The sequence below is a fragment of the Mirounga angustirostris genome, unplaced genomic scaffold (genome assembly GCF_029215605.1).
Source record: "Mirounga angustirostris isolate CCGP_5_RB_7025 unplaced genomic scaffold, mMirAng1.0.hap1 SCAF_16, whole genome shotgun sequence".
NCBI lineage: Eukaryota > Metazoa > Chordata > Mammalia > Carnivora > Phocidae > Mirounga > Mirounga angustirostris.
In genome coordinates, this window is record NW_026991724.1 from 1,867,938 (window position 1) to 1,883,929 (window position 15,992).

The 15,992-nt window shown below is 61.7% G+C and overlaps 2 protein-coding genes across 11 annotated transcripts in view; one reads left to right on the forward strand and one right to left on the reverse strand.

Annotated features, from left to right (window-relative positions):
- The window catches only part of KLHDC4 (kelch domain containing 4), a 69,546-nt gene extending 53,847 nt beyond the window's left edge, over positions 1-15,699 (forward strand). For 6 of the 7 annotated variants that reach the window (XM_064581011.1, XM_064581005.1, XM_064581006.1 and 3 more), the window contains one exon: positions 6,101-6,239. The gene's annotated coding sequence lies outside the window, so the exon portion shown is untranslated. Of the gene's footprint in view, positions 1-6,100; positions 6,240-12,346 lie in introns of those variants that run through there. The other variant, XM_064581009.1, reaches the window with a different exon arrangement.
- Positions 5,105-15,992, reverse strand: part of JPH3 (junctophilin 3) — a 159,691-nt gene continuing 148,803 nt past the window's right edge. For all 4 annotated transcript variants that reach the window (XM_064581001.1, XM_064581002.1, XM_064581000.1 and 1 more), the window contains 3 exons: positions 11,310-11,434; positions 8,579-9,477; positions 5,105-6,643 (listed from right to left, as the gene is read on the reverse strand). In XM_064581001.1, coding sequence (XP_064437071.1) covers positions 6,563-6,643; positions 8,579-9,477; positions 11,310-11,434 — 1,105 coding nt within the window. In that variant the 3' untranslated portion in view covers positions 5,105-6,562. The remainder of the gene's footprint in view (positions 6,644-8,578; positions 9,478-11,309; positions 11,435-15,992) is intronic.

Here is a 15,992-nt window from a genome sequence, read left to right on the forward strand (position 1 = left end):
CCCCCCCCATGTGTGTTGGGGTGAGGAAGAGGTGACACAGTGATGACTGGGGGCTGGGGCGGGGCAGCTGCTTCCTCGGGCGGGGGTGGGGGGACGTGCCCCACTTCAGCTTGAGGGAGCATGAACTCCCATCTGCTGTCCACTGCTTACTTCCGTGAGCACTGAAGGAGCTTTCTGGTAACTACTGCTTCCCTGGGTGTTTTGAGCCAGCAAGCAGGGGCTGTGTGCAGGCCTCGGGTCACCAGAGGCCAGTGTTGTCTTCCCGGCCCACGTAGCCCCTGAGGATAGAGCAGAGGCGTCTTCGTTTCTGTTTTGCGAGAGAGCTTTGTCAGTGCTGGGTTCAGGCTGGGCCTGGCCACCCACCAGTGTGTGACCGTGGTGTCCGGTAGGAAGCTAAGGCGCCGAGCGGCGCAGCCAGGGGCCAAGGACATAAGCCATCAGGGTCTGAGGAGCCTCCACGGGCACAGCCAGTGCTGGGCCTGGTTTCCCGGTGCCGAGCAGGCGTGGGACCCTCTGGACCAGACCTGCTTGTGGAGCTGGGCAGCCATGTGCCTGGAAAGGCCCAGGTGTGTCTGGGGGGGATCCTGAGATGGGAGAAACTCTCATCGGAAAGAAAGGCTGAGTAAGCTCCCCCATGGGAAGCTTAAATCAAACTGGGTTTAGCACAGCAATGCCGTGAGGCCCCTGGGGCAGCGCCTGTGGGGTGTGGGGGGCTGCTGGGGCCGGCTTCGGGAGGAGGGGGCGTGCTTCAGGCTGGGCTCCCAGAGCCCTCCTGCCCAGGACCTAGGCTGCAGGGCTGCCGGCGGGGGAACACAGGCTCTGCCCCAAGAAGTAATTCCGTTTCTCCGTCTCAAAATTTTGGCATTAGGAGATTTCAGTGAAGACCCTGATCTGTAATGAGATGATGCAAGGGACCCAGAGTTTTCAAATGATGGTGTTTATTACTAAAAGGAGCAAAATTGTTTTAAATCTTGACAGTGTCCCTTGCTTTCAGATAGCGAAATACATCATAACGGTATGACTTAAAGTGTTACATTCATTAAGAAAAAGTATTTAAGTTTCACTTTGTAAGTAACCAAGCTATTTTTCCCAGCTAAAAGATAAAATGGCGAGGTAACATTTTTAGCCGCTTCATCAATAAGAAAAATCAAAACATAGTCAACATTCCCTTTTTGTCAATGCACAAACGATTGCACTGCATTGAAGTTTACATGCACCAGGAAACAAAGTGGGAAAAGAAAATGCAGATTGAGACCGATTCATGTTAGAATTCACAAAAAGGCATCTCTGTCAGGGTGAGTGGTCTCCGGTCTAGTGGAGGGCGAGTGTGCGCGTGCGCTCGCCTGAGCACTGAGGGCCGTGTCGGTTTTATTTCGATCAGGCTACAGTGGGATGGTGGTTCTTTGGACATGGTGAATGGTGCAAATAAGCCGAGTCCGGCTGTCGGGTTTGGCTCCGTGCCCGGGGGTCCCCCACCCCCCCCGGCGTGAGCCGCAGAGTGCCCGGGCCGCGCACCGCCAGCGGGCGTAGGGCAGAGAGTGCAGGCCACACTGCTCTGGTGGCGGCAGTGACCGTGCTGGGTAGGGTGGGGCCCCCTCGGGGCGGACGCCCCACCTCCTGCGCCCGAAGCCGGCCCAGCTGGCTCACCGGAGGGCAGCCCTCCCCTGACTCCTGCCCTTCGCAGGCGAGTGGTATGGGTGCCACTCACTGAAGGGCACTTGGCTGCGAGGTGTGGGGTGCCCCGGGGACTGACCGTGTTTAGGGAGGGCGACCCCCTCAGGCGGCGGGCGTTCTGTTGGCCTCATGGTTGAACGGTGTTGGAAAGGCCTTCCTCTGTGACGTGTGTCCTCACACGGGAAGCGCTGGGCGACGGTAACTCTGATCTTAAGGGACTTGAAATCTGATCTTCGTAGCAGGCATGGAATGAATCGCCGGGGCAGCTGCTCCCAGCACGTGGAGGGGAGCGGGGACCCAGCCAACACCTGCCCTGCCGTCCCTCGGGGCCGCCTGCCCTTCGTGGGTTTGGGCTGCCACTGTGCCATGTCACCAGGCGGTGGGGGCACAGACGGGGAGGGTGTGCGCAGACACAGCAGCGAGGTGTGTGACTGGGTCTTCGGCAGGTGGGAGCGGTGGGGGCCGACAGAAGTGAGGTAGGTATAAGGTGGCTGCTCTCTGCCCTCCCTGCTCTGCCGTCCCCCGAAGCGCCGGGCCCAGGCCGCACACCCGGACTGGCCCCGGCTGGGCTGCCTGCTTCTCAGAGGTCGAGGAACAAGTTGGAACAACACGTGTTGGCCCTTCTGTGTCTCAGGCACCTCCGTGTTGGGGTTTCGTGCAGAGGCAGATTGGGGAAGTGCCCTTTGTTCCTAGCTCGTGGGCTGCAGTTTTGGAGAAGGCGTAGGGTCCTCGGGGGTCTCCACCGTCCGGGCGCCACACGTGCTGGTGTCTCCTGTCTGCGGCTTTTCGCGGAGCCCAGCGTCTTCCCCATTCTCTCCCGCAGAGGCTCTCGGTGCCTGCGACCCTTGGTCTCCCGAGCTTTCAGACTGTAAATTACAGCGTCGTCTTTCTGTTGTTGAACAAGGGTAACTGCACTTTTTCTTGCTGTTTTTAAGGCTAAGTGACACTTCCCGGGAACGGATCTCAGGAACACTTGGGGACAGATCATTTTTCCAGTCTTTGCTTACAGTAGCATTGACACGTGGCCGGGCCTGGGCAGGGAACGAAACTAACAAGACAGCTCGAGTTTGCCGACAAGAGCGCACTTCACTCTTACGCCTTCCTTTTGTCTGGAATCCTGGTCCTGTTGTTTCACATTTATGCTTAAGTGACGTGAGCAAATCCTGTCCGAGGCAGGACATGAAAACACGAGCCATTGTCCGCTCTACTCAGGGCTGGCTGTGGGTTGTAGGGCCCAGCAGCACATGCAGCTGTGGACATAGAGGCTTAAAATCTAGTAGGCACCTTTATGTTAAGTTTCTGAGACCAAAGGCAGGAAAAACTGGAAGACAAAACCCATAGGAGTTGAAGAAAGTGAGCTTCATCTAGAGCCAAGGTTGGCCCTCTCCTTTGTCTTGAGAGGTGTTGTCTTGTATCCTCCAGCGAGCACCTTCCCCTGGAGGAAGGCGCTGCTGGTGTCCGAGGCATGTCCCCCCGTTGGTGGAAGTGAGACCTGCCTCAAGAGGGGACCCCAACACTGGTGCTGATTCGGGGGGGGTCAAAAAAAGGTGGCCAAAAACCCAAACTAAAAAATGCGAGAAACACCACCACTTTATTTCCTTCATTCCCCCAGATGTTCGTCCGCGTCAAGCCTGTAACGTCTTGTATCTGCACTGGGCTTTCAGTAACGTCTTTTGGTTTTAAGTGGGGTGGCCATATAATGGATCGTCCAAACTGGGACTCTCTTGAAAGGGAAAGGGAGCACTTTTAGGACCAGGATGTGGGGCTGCCCTGTTGGTGTGGGCACCAAACACGGGTCCCGAGGGGCAGCTGCAGGCTGCGGGGACCCACCCGTGTTCTTCCTACTTTGCTGGGGAGTCTGGGTTGGCGCAAACGGCAAGGAGCCCGTTATCCTACAGTGTGTGTGGCGGGAACAGCCCGCGCAGTCGTTTCGACAAGACATGAGTGTATTGGCTGGTAAATGTGGTTGTGGACTTGTGGGGAGAGTGATTTTGGCAACGGGCGTCGAACTTCTGTGTCTCCCGGGAAGTTTTCTCCAGCGATGTCCTCTTCCTGTCAATTACTTAGGCTTGTCTATTGCATCCCTGCTCTGTGTCTTTCGGAATCCCATGTGCTAATGATTAGCAAGCTTAAAAGGGTGGATAATTTTTCATGTGCTTGAAATTATCCAAGCACTTGACAGGCACTGAGCAAATTTCAGAAAGCACAAGCAGCCCGTCGTCTTAAGTTTCCTTACGTTTCTGGTAAATGCAACAGATGCTCTGTGGGCACAGACGAGCTCACCTGCTGACCCCAGAGGGCAGTGTCCTTCCCAGGTCTTTCAGGGTGAGGTGTGAGTGCAGGTTTCCCAGCCCGGGAAGGGCGGCAAGAGCTGGGCATGGAGCGGCGACTTGTTCGCGCCCCCCCCCCCCACTCCCCCCCCCGGGCTCAGGCTCAGGAGCTCCAGTCACTCAACTTCTCTGCCTCCGGCTTTCACAGCTAGAGCGTGGAAGAAGCTGTCAGGGGAGAAAAGGGCTCTTGCGAGGTTGCTCTGGGAGTAAATAAAAAAGTGTCAACACTTTGTACCACGGGGGACAGCCCTGACACGCACGCCTGGGCTTCCTGATGTTCCCGTGGGGCCTGGTCTAGCTCCGCCTGCGCGCCCACCAGGAACACGCAGAGAGAAGCAGGTTAGCTGCCCTGGCCCCACAGGAGGACTGGCACCTGCTGGGGGAACCTGAGGCTCTGGGCCAGTAGGAAAGCCAGCCCGGCGGGCAGAAGCGTTCGCGCCTGCTGAGCGGCCTGCTCCCTGATCAGCGGGGAAACCAATGAACAGTCAGCTTCTAGAGGCTCTCAGACCCAGGGCGTTGTGGTCTTGGTGGAATCCACAGGGAATTCCCTGGGCGTGCAGGGAAAGGGAGGGCGGGCGATGTGTCACAGCTGTGGTGTCAGGGCCAGGTGCGTGATGGGACGCGAGCCCCTCGTCCCGAAACCACTCTTGCTTTCACGGGGCGGTGACTCGCGTTTCTCTGTGCTCCTCCCGGGGGCGGGGGGGGGGGTGTGTGTGTGTAACCTGCAGCTCTAGGCCCCATTTTATGTCGTGCTGTTACCGGAATGTACAAAAGTCTGTCATCTTTACGAACAGTCACGAACCGAACTCTAAAACCCAGGCCCCAGCATGGAGGACTCTGAGCTGCAAGGAGCAGGAGTCTTTATTTGGTTCACCTCAGATCTGCAGCAAACCACTCAGTAGTAAAAAAGAACGGAAAGTACGATGTACAAAAAGATGTAATTTCCCTTTAGAAAGCGACATTATTAGCAGTGTATTTCTTACGGATCCTCGCTCTCCTATGTCCCCACTCCCCCAAAAAAGACCCCCAAACTAAGACAAAATGAGAGGAAATGGGGAGTGAATGTAGAACAGAAAAAAAAAAACTGGATTTAACTGGAACATGCTCTAATCTTTAGTTTATTTCTGGTTAAAAATATAGCAATCCAGTGCAGTGTAGTAAAGAAATCTGCTTGAAAGGTAGCAGAGAAACAGCTAAACATAAGCAAAGCAAGGCAGAGTCCATAGCCGGGCTGTGCCCGGGACGGCTGTGGAAGCTCACGGTTAGGGCCGTCCCAGGCGTGAGCTCAGAGGCCTGGGTATGGACGTGGCCGTGGCCCACAGACACGTCCATACACACAGGCCAGGGCTGGCTCCAGCACTAGGACCACGGGGCGCCCAAACATTCCGGAACCTGGTTCTTTCATTGGATGATGGAGCGACAGTGGTAGAGAAGGCAGAACTGACTGAAACCAGTTACGTGGGGGGTGGGGGGCAGAGGAATAGGCTACGATTGCTCAGGAATTTTTAAGCCACTGGGTTTTGCCCACATTCCTGTCCTGGGACCAGACCAGCTCCGGCGCATGAACGAGGCATCTGGAAGGAGTGTGCATATCTGGGGGGGGGGAGTGGAGGCCGGCACAGGACAAAGATGTGAAAACCCGTGTGCTTAGTGACTGTGAGAGGAGGATGTCACTGCCATGACGTCTCACGGGGGCGAGGGAGCCTGGATACACCTGCATGCCAAGTGTAGAGGTGCCACACTCGGAACCAGCCGTGCTAAGTGAGCCCACAAGGCTCCCTGCCCTCTGCCCCATCCGCAGCCCTGCTTCCTGGGGGTCAGGGCGGGGGTGGGGGGAGCGGTGGGGGGGCAGACTGGAGGGAACATAAGGACTTTGCTTTCAGACTCTGTGGGGAGTGAGCCTCGCCGTGAAGGCCAGAGGGAGCAGAGGGCGGGGTGTGGCATTACGGGTGGGGGGAGAGAAGAGGCAGCAGGTCCCTGCGTCCTCAAGTACACAGCACAGATTCAAAACAGAGGCCCAGGCTGCTGCCAGTGGGGACGGCACGCTCTCTTCCCCCTGCCGCACGCCCGTAACCATCCCCTGCTCGCTCCTCCAGGACCCAGAGGAAAAGCAGAGGTAGCTGACTTCCCACACTCAGCCTCCCAGTGGCCGCTTCCCCTTCGGCCGGGCACGGCTGGACACGCGGGGATCTTCCTCCGGCTGCCTCCTTCTCCAGTCCCAGGCGGGGTGTGATGGCGGCGAGGACCGTGGCCGTTTGAGTTTTTGGCCATTGATTTGCTGGGATCCCTTTCCTTCCACACCAAGCTGGAGGGTCGGCGTGCTGGCCTCCTTCTGCCATGCCACACAGCATCGTGTTATACAAGCAAAGAATTTTGGCTAAAATCCAAAAAACATTACCCAGAAAAAAAGGCAAACTGTGAGTAATACCCAATCATGTTGTTCTGTGAAAAGACTCGGAAGTGGTTGTTGGGCCGTCCGAGTTAACGATCCTTCCCTTTTGTCGTGGGTTACGTCCCTTCTGTACACCAACCGTTGTTTTTGCTAACGTTACATCTCATCAGATGAAAAAGTTAATAAACAAAATGGCGACTCCAATGTTGAGCAAGATCACCATGGCCACCAGGATGGGAGCCGAGCCCTGCAATGGGAGGAGGACAGGAGAGGTGAGCCCGCGCCCAGCCTGCCCCTGCCCCCCCACCCCCTCCCCAAACCAGGAGCACCGAGAGGGCGGCTGGGGGGTGGCCCAAGTCTAGTAGAGGGTCCTCTTGCTTCTTGGGCTGCAGTGACTGCTCCTGGAATGCCCTCCCAGCGCCAGGTCACTGTAAGTAAATGTCCTCTGCAGCTGGGACAAAATATTGGCCCTGGGATTCCTGATGTGGCCCATCCAGAACGGCTTCAGCCTGAGGCCCCAAACCCGGTGATGTCCAAGCCCTCGAGCTGGCTTCCCAGCAGACCGCTCCTTCCCGTCAGCTGCTCAGCTCTGTGCCTAGTGCTGTCCTGTGCAGCCTCGGGCTGCCTCCAGGCCTTTCCTGCCCCTGGAGCAGAGGCCCCAGTGCCCCAGCCTCCCCTCCCTGGGGCCGGCTGTCCTTGGCGCCTCGGTGCTGAGGGGCACCAGCAGAGGGGCACCAGCAGAATACATACAAGTGTCCGCTGCAGGCCAGCCGCTTGCTCGCACCTCCCCCCGGGAGCTTCATCTTACAGCACCGACATAGTTAAGGAGGCCACATGGAGAATCTCCTCCCACATCTCCCACCCGTGTCCATCCAGCTTCCCACCATAACCGCACGCGCACCGTGCACACGTGTGCGCGCATGGGTACATAAACCCGGAGGCGTGCAAATGTTTCTGGCTGCTGGGACAGGGATCAGAGCTGTGAGTACAAGCCAGTCTTCCCCCAGCGGGCGCTCATAGGGCCGAGCTCCAGTGGGATCTGGGCACAGGGAAGCAGGAGCATTTAGGAACCAGCCCACCCAGAAGATGCTCACAGTGGTTTCAGGGGGAAGGCACCTGCCCCCGAAAGCATCTCTTCCAAGGAGCACAGGGCCCTGACCTGCCAGACAATGCGTTCCTCCAGGGGACAGGCATGGACACCGACCCTGCCTGGCCACACTGCTGGGTCCCAGAGGTGTCCGAGGCTCTGCGTGCCCCATGGAGCAGGTACAAGGCACTCCAGCAGCAGGGGAACAGGCCCTTGTGGGCTGATGCTGCAGGTTCCAGAGTGGAGCGTATGGGGGCATGAGCCCCGGGGTGGGGCGGAGAAGCTGTCTGACCAGGGGCACAGGACATGTCTGCCCCTGGGAGGCAGCCTCCAGGTGGAGGGTCCCCGAAGGTCCCTCCTGTGTGTGAGAACCCACCTGGCCCCACACCATCCAGCCCAGGGGCCTCCGTTATCCTTCAAACTGCCTGCCGTGGGAGGCATGCTCATACAAGGACCCAGGAGTGAGCCCCAGTGTCCCCCACTGGCCATGGTGACCTGGATCGCAGCCGCAACCCACGTGGCAGATCCCGAGGTGGGTGAGCCAGAGAGCAAGCATCCTCAGGCTACGTGGGAAGAACTAGAGCTCTGGGAGGGAGGGGAGCCTTGGCGTGGACGGCCTTCACAAAGTTTTATCCTGTCCATCTTGCCCCTGAGAGTGGGCTTCGTGGGAGGACCCCAGCGCCTGGCCCCATGTAAAAGGTGTGGCCTGGGCACAACAGTCCTGAGCCAGTCCCCGGCCCCATGCCCCAGCGGCTCTGGCTGACCCTGACCCCAGGACCCGGGACCGTCCATGAACCCAGTGATAGCAAGGGCTCCTCACCAGAGCAGGGGAGTACCCTCCCGGGCCAGGGGGAGAGACGGGCTCCCGCTACGGCCCAGTTTCTTTTGGGAGCTTCGCTGCTAGGATCGAGCCTGGGAGGAGTAACCCTCTCTGGGCTCTAAAGGAAAGTGGGACCCCGTCGCCCGCAGAGACTTCCTGTGTGGAGGGTCCCTTTCCTGGGGAAGGAACCGCCACCCCTGTGCGCAGAGCCACCCCTCAGCTGAAGGTGGCAGGGCACTGCCTGCCCCCATCGCCAGTGGCCGGCGACCACTCACCGTGCTGGACTTGAGCTCGTCCCCGTTCTCCTCGTCCGACTCGGGTGCGACGGGTGAGGACTTCTGGGGCGGGGAGAAGGCCAAGTCCCAGCGCAGCAGCCGGGGCTCAGCCCGGTCCCCCAGCCGCAGGCTCTCCAGCCTCTGTACTGCGGGCTCCGTGCAGGGGGCCGGCCTGGCGCTGTCCTTGTGCTGGGACTTGGACCGCAGTCTCTGTGCCCCGAAGCCCCGGTCGTCGGCGCGGTGGTCCTCCCCCAGGCCCCGGCAGGCCACCCCCTTGCTATAGCGTCTCTTCTGGGGGTGGGCCTCCTGCACGTACGCGTCCATCCTCAGCAGAGGCTTCATCTCCATCTCGTAGTTGCTCAGCTTCTCCTCATCCAGCTCCAGCAGCTTGGTGCCCCCGGAGCTGGGATTGCCTGCCCGGTGGTGGGAAGTCCAGGAGAACGTAGGGGGCGACTCCGTCCGCCGCTCCCGGGACTTGGGGTTGCTGGGCTGCTTGTGGCCAGAGCCCCGGCAGCGGAAGTCTTCCGCGGGCTGACCGCTCCAGAGGGCGCTGCCGCGGATGCCCCTGGGGCCACCGGCCTTCTCCTCACCCCAGCTGTTGCGGGCATAGTCCCCTCCCCGGCCCTCCAGGAGCATCTGGATGTCCCCGCCTCGCTCCTCGTCCACCGAGACCTGCCGGGAGAAGTGGGCAACCTTGTTCCGTGAGGCAGGGGCCGGGGGCGGGGTGGCCGTGGGACTGGCGGGGAAGCTCTGCAGGGGGCTGTCGTCGGGGGTCAGGTCCGAGGGGGTGGTGCCTTTGCGGTACAGCTCGGGGCTCTCCTGCTGCAGGGGCGTCCCCGTGGAGGCCACCTCGATGTCACTGCTGGAAATCGGGTGCTTCGGCCGCTGGTACTCGAGCCCTTTATGGAGGGGCAGGAAGCACAGAGGTTGGGTTACTCAGACCCTCTGTGTCTCGTGAGGCCTGATCTCACCAGAAGACCGCGGGAGACCAGGACTGGACCTGGGCCATGTGGGGCAGCGGCCAGGGCTAGGGCACGCGCCATTCGCCAGTGGGGTGCGGGCACAGTGGTTCCCAGAGCCCTTTTGTAGAACCCCAAGCCCCCCACCCGACAAGCATTTGGGGGGTGACCAGGTCCCGAGGGTGCAGCGATGGACAGAAGCTCTGGGCCACGCCGCCCCCCACCCCGGCTACACAAGAGCCCCAAGGCTCAGCATACAAGCGGAGGGGCCGGCCTGCTCCGTGCTCTCAGATCCCCTGCCCCCCACCCCAGGTTCCTCTGTAAGGTGGAAAGAAGCCTCTTGCATTAGGTGGCCTTCTACAGGGTGCAGTGTGTGAGGACAGGAGTGGTCTCTCCTCTCCACTTCTCTGCTGGGGCAGGAAGGGCCACAGGAGCCATGGCCTCCATGGGCTGGCAGGGGCCGGGCCCAGCCCTCCACTTATGCAGGAGGAGAAGTGCGCCATGCTGTTTCTGCTGCACACGTGGAGGCCCGAGGCTCCCGCTCTTGCCTCTGGGGCTTTGGACATGGGGCAGTGAGCGGCACGAGGCTGAGCTTTGGACACCGAACAGTCGTCATGGCTGGTCCACGGAGGGGTGACCAAGGGAGGCCCCCTGGGGTCCTGAGGGGTAGGGATCTCGGACCTGTGAGTGCTGGCCTAAGTGGTCAACCCCCTCCACTCCCCAAATCCATGCACACCCCAGCTGGCACGTGAGGCCAGGGGGGTGGGGACAGCAGTGCACCCCTTCAAGCACAGGGGGTCTGAAGCACTGGGTGCCCTACCACAGGAGGCCAGGGATCACGGCCCTGACCTGGCCTGCTTGTGCCGGGGACGTCCTCGGGGCCCGGGGAGCCCGGACACCATGCCCGTGGGCAGGCCAGGAGGCTGCTGGTCCGGCTGCCTTGTGAACCCCGTGCACCGGGAGAGGCCCGTGCTGCCAGCCGCGAGCTGGTTCCAGAGCACCAGCCCTTCCTGGAGGCGTCCCTCTCACAACCAGGGTAGATGGTGCAGTGTTGGCACCTGGACTCCTCCCACCTGTGCTCCGTCGTGGGTCCTGGGGGGGCCGAGGCCACTCAGGCCCTACTGCCTCCCGGAAGCAGGTCTGGTCTCTCTGGGCTGCCCAGAAGGCCAGACCCGCTCCCAGGAAGGCCTAGAGCCATGGGCTCCAGGAGAGCTTGGGGTGGTCTGGGAATAGCGGCTTCCGCTCACTCCCGGGTCCTAACCTGCTGTGGCTCTGGAGCTTCCAGGGGTGGAGGAAGCTTCTGGGGGCAGGGGGAGCGGGAGATGGGGCAGCTAGTCCAGCCTGAGGGCTCAGCAGCCCCATCACTGACCCCAGCTCCAGGCCGCCTCCTGGCCCCGAGCTGCGTCTAGGCTCACCGGGCTAGACACGGCTGTGGCCCGGCCTCCCCAAGGGACGGAGGAGGGCCACGCATCTGGCTGCCGTGCAGTGGCTTCCAGCTCCTCCCCATGCGAGAGCTGCGCTTTCCCACCGGCCAGCGCCCACGAGTCCCCTGCGACGGTTCCCACGGTGTAGACTGAAGCCTCGGTCCGCAGCTGGCCTGATAGTCCCCCAACTGGACAGAGTAGTTCCACAAGAAAGGTCTAGAACCCCAGGAGCAGGAAGGGCAGGGAGAGCGCGCGGACGGCAGAGAGCAGGAGTGCGCCGGGATGCGGACGCAGAAGCTGTGGGCCGCAGCCCCGCGCACGGACGCCCCCGGGGGGATGCGCACTCACCATTTTCGCGGTGCTGGAAGGAAGGCGAGAACTCTTTGGCAGTGATCCTGGCGATGCGGGCTTCCTCCTGGGCCTTCTGTGCTGCAGTGAGGGCGGCCTCAGCCTTGGCCCGGGAGTGGGAGGTCCTGGCAGGGGGAGAGGGGGAGGGCCGGTCAGGGCTCTGGCAGTAAGGCGGAGGGTCAGTGGCCTCCAGCCCTCACGCATGCGTGTATTCATCCAGCCACCATACCACCCCCCCATAGCAGGCCCGCGTGCCTGCCAGAGCCTCCGGGCCAGGGCACACCCCAGCGAGGCCAGAATCTGGCCTAGGAGGGATGTCTGTGCCTGAAGGACGGCTCTCAGCCCGGGCGGGCACCAGGTCCTGCTGAAGGAGCCTCCCTCCTGCCCGGGGTCGTGTCCACGTGCTAGAGGACAAAGCACACAGCCATCTCATCTCTGAGCCTCCAGACACAAGCAGGAGCTTGATCCATGCTGGTCTGCCCAGAAAGGAGGAGTTGGGGGGCAGCTGTGATGCCTGGACCAGTCGGCTGTCAGAAGGTCCAAGAGCAGAAGGAACCAAACTTCCCTTCCCCGGGTTGAGGCTTGGCTCCAGGCCCAGGGTGGGCACCAGCTGGCCGTGCTGGACACCGTGTCCGAGCCACACCTGCCTCCCAGGGCAGCACCAGCCCAGCAGCCGCCAGAGGGGTCTCCAAGTCCGTCTGCCCCGCTGCCCCTCACGTGGCGCCTTCAGGGCTCCGGGAAAGGAGGCTGGGGTGTGCGGGGGCTGATGGACTGGGGCTGGCCCCTGGCCCCTCTGGAAGCTGCTCGCACTAGCCCCGTATGTGTAGGGGAGACCAGCGCGGAGTGGGGAGAGATTTCTCCAAGTCTGCATGAGGCAGGGTCTCCAGGTGCTGAGAGAAATCACGTCCGTGTCCCACGGGCTCAGCCCAGGTCCCTGCACTCTTAGCCTGAGGTGTCCGCCCCATGCAGCCCAGGCACGGCCCTTCCGGGGGTTAACGTGCTTCTCGGTGACTTAGTTTCCCCCCTTGGTCCCACAGACTCTGGCCCCAGTGACCTGCATGGGGCCTGAAGTCCCTAAGCTCAGGCCTGACGTTGGAGGCACGTGCCCACAGCCCTGCCCGGAGGATGCCACACCCCAGTGAGGACGCTGCCAGCAGGACCACCCCCATGGTGCCTCCGTGCCGAGGCCCCCACGAGACACCCCTCCTCTGACAGGGCTAGACGGGGTGCCCGACGCAGGACAGCCCCAGGCGTCCGTGCCTTTCACCGGCCTGGCTTCCTGGCTCCAGAGCAGTGCGTCCCAGCCCGAGACACCAACGCGCCGTGGCCTGTCCCTGAGAGCGGCAGCCTGTCACCAATGATACGTCACTTGACAAACGGTCACGGCTGCCTGGGGCCCCCTCCCCGAGTGCCGGGGGCTGCCAGGAGCCCCGGGGGAGCCGCTTCTGCCACACCCTGCCCAGCCTCTGGGCTGCAGCCCTGGCCCCTGACATTCGCTCCCAAGTGCCCCGCACGGCGTTCTGCCCCAGCCGCATCCATGGCCTTCACCGGACCGTGGCGCCCCGGAGCTCAGACACGCGGCCTGACAGAGGGACAAAGGAGGCCCAGCCGGGCAGCCCGGCCCAGGGAGGAGGGGTGCTCTTGCGGACGGCGCGTTCTCGACGTGCGCCCGGACCAGGGCAGCGGCTGCACATGGCTCTGGGGAGACGACACGGATTTCCCCAGAATGTTCTGTAGGTTGGTTCGGTTTGCCCTCATGACCATTTTCTCAAGCTGTACCTCCCATGCCATACAGTTCACCCGTTTAAGGTCCACACTGCAGTGGTTTTCAGGTTCCCCTCCTGAAAAACTCTCCTCCTAGAACGCCTTCAGTGCCCCAAGACCCCACACCCTTTATCTCCAGTGACCCCTGTGCCCGAGCCCTCCCCACAGCCCTCTCCGTCAGTGGGCCTGCTCCGACTCTGACCAAGCATGTCCTCCAGGCTGTGCAACAGGTATTTCCGTCTGGTTCCAGGACGTTTCCATCACCCCGAAGGAGGCCCGTCCCCGTGAGCAGTCCCTCCCCACTGCCACCCTGCCCCAGCGTGGGGGCTTCTCCGAGACCATCTGGGGTTGACGAAGCACCCGCCCTGGTCACGGGCCCGACCGCGCGCGGCTGCTGCTTCCAACACTGGCACCACCCATCCTGGGACCGAGGGTCCTCAGCTGGCCAACGCCCTCCAGTGAGCGGCTGCCCCGTGGGCTTGTTCAGCAGACCAGACGCAGGACGGCAGCTGAGCTGAGCGTCTCACACACAGGGTGCCGGGGGCTCGAGCTCCCTGGAGGCCAGGCCAAGCAGGGGAACGTCCCGGATGCCATTCAGGACACCCGTGAGACAAACCCGGGGCTCGGGAGAGGGACGGCCAGGCGCTCGACCTGGAAGAACCTCCACAGCCTCACAGAAGACCCTCGATGCAGGCTGCTGGGGCCGTGCATGGTGAGTCCAGGGAAAACGACCCGAAGACCAGCGTCGACGGTCTGGGACAGGGCCCAGCGCTCTTAGGCGGTGGTTCCTTCTCCAAGTTGAACTTGGATGGCTTAGGGCAGGCACACACCCCCGGCGCAGACCCCTCCCCGAGAACGTTCCTGACAGTTAACGCCGACCAGGTGAATATGAGCAAACGTGGAGCCCCATCGGCTCTGGACCAAGAGACGGGACAGGCCACCCGCCAGAGCCGGGTGGCACAGAGCGGCCAGTAGAGGAAATGCCATGGTGGGTAACGGGCAGCTACGGATGGTTGTTGAGGAGGAGCGGCTAGAGTGTTTGGATCGTCAGCCAGCCAAGCGCACCGGATCAGACGAGGCTGCTCGCAGGATGAAGTTGCAGGAAGAGATGAGGGACGTTCTGTGTTGGTTAAAGCAGCGACTTTGAGGTTTCCTCGTTCGGGAGCAACGTGAGTGCGCGTTTGTCATACAAGAGCCCACCTCGCAGGCCTCCGCTTAAATCCCCCCCATGTCGGGCTAGCGGGCATCGTGTGGAAGCATTTCTGCACACACGTGGGAGCCACGCCCTCCAGGTCCTCCGGCCCCACCAGACATGTGGCTTGACCATGGCACCCTCTCCCACAGGGGAACCTCCCTAAAAGGCTCCCGTCTGTTTCTGTCCTAAATCCCTGTAAACAAAGTCCCAGGGTCCCAACCCCCTTCCCCACCCCCGCCTTCTCCGGGGGAGACAGCTGCTGCCAGGGAGGGTCCACGGGACACCGTATCCCTGGGCAACGTCTGCGCCTCACTGGTGTGGTCTGGGCCCCGACGGACGGCAAGAGCCTGGTCCCCACCTTCACACTCCCCACGGGCGCCCGGCCTTGAGCCTGGAGACTCTGCGGCTGTCCTCCAGGCCGCACGGTGGGGTGTGCGCCCCCTGCCCCCCATGGGACCCTCCCATGGTGGACACGCTCCCGGAGAGCAGGGCGTGCCCACCCCTGGAGGGGCGGCTGTTTGGTTTCCACACCTTCGCTTAGTAAAAATACCACAAACGTTAATTCACCAACATCGTACGTGTATTTACATACATACGTTCACACATAGAGAAAGAGAATGCGCTGTGCCAACCCGAAAATAAAATTGAATCAAGAAGAGCGCATTTAATAGAGAAAAAACCTCCCAGCACATCACGAGGGCTGACGTTGCCTGAGACTCACAGCCGGGCCGGCAGTCAAGCTCTCCGGGTGAGACCCCCGGCCCCCCCCAACCGGCGCGGGGACGCAGCGGAACGGTGGGCAGGAAGCAGCGCCCCCCACCCCGACTGCCCCAGGCTCCCTCCCGCACACAGACCAGGGGCAGCAGAGGCCCACGAAAGGACGTGGGGTGACCTGCCCGTGCCCACCCCCCACTTCCACTGTGGCACCTGTATTGGACTGGTGACCCCCTCTCGCCCCTGCCCACCTGGAATCTGGGACTGCGACCTTCCTGGGAAATAGGGGCTTTGCGAGGTGTGGCACCACCGGATGTCCTGGCTGCCCTGGAAATCTCCCAGGTGATGCTGCTGGTGGTCCAGGGACCTTGCTCTGAGAACCACTGTGCCAAAAGCTGGAGACCCTAGACTCTGCTCCCTGACCTCGGCCCACTCCCCTGCCTCCCCACCCCCCGCCTATGGCTGTTCTACATCCAGTCCTCCTTCGCGGATGGTCCCCACCTTCTGTCCCCCGTGTACCTGATCCAGACCGCACAGCCAGCCAGCGGCCCGCTCCCACACCCTGGATTGAGGGCATCCTGCCCCCAGCACCATCCCAGACCCAGAGAGGTGGGGGCGTGTGACCCAGGATGGGCTTCCCAGCTCGTGGGTCTCCAGCCGTGCCAGACCCTCCCCACCCAAGCCAGAATGTGGTTTTCTTCACTGTTCCTTGTTACTCCTTGAGGGCAAGTCTTCCTGCAATGAAGGCCCCCATGCCCTATCTCAGGTCCCCCTAGGATGTCGCCATGGGGCACGCAGCTGTCCCCAGCGCTGGTAACTGAGGAACTAAAGTGGGCCTCGGTGGGGGCTAGGGGTGCCCGGGGGAGGTTCATGTGGGTACACAGAGGTGGGCCAAGGGGGCCAGCCCTTAGCCCGTCCCCTCCTGGCTGGCGCCCTGGACAGGGGTCAGGGGTCTTACACATTGCAACAGGACACCTGCCTTGTGTTCCAGAGGGCTCATTTTCACATCC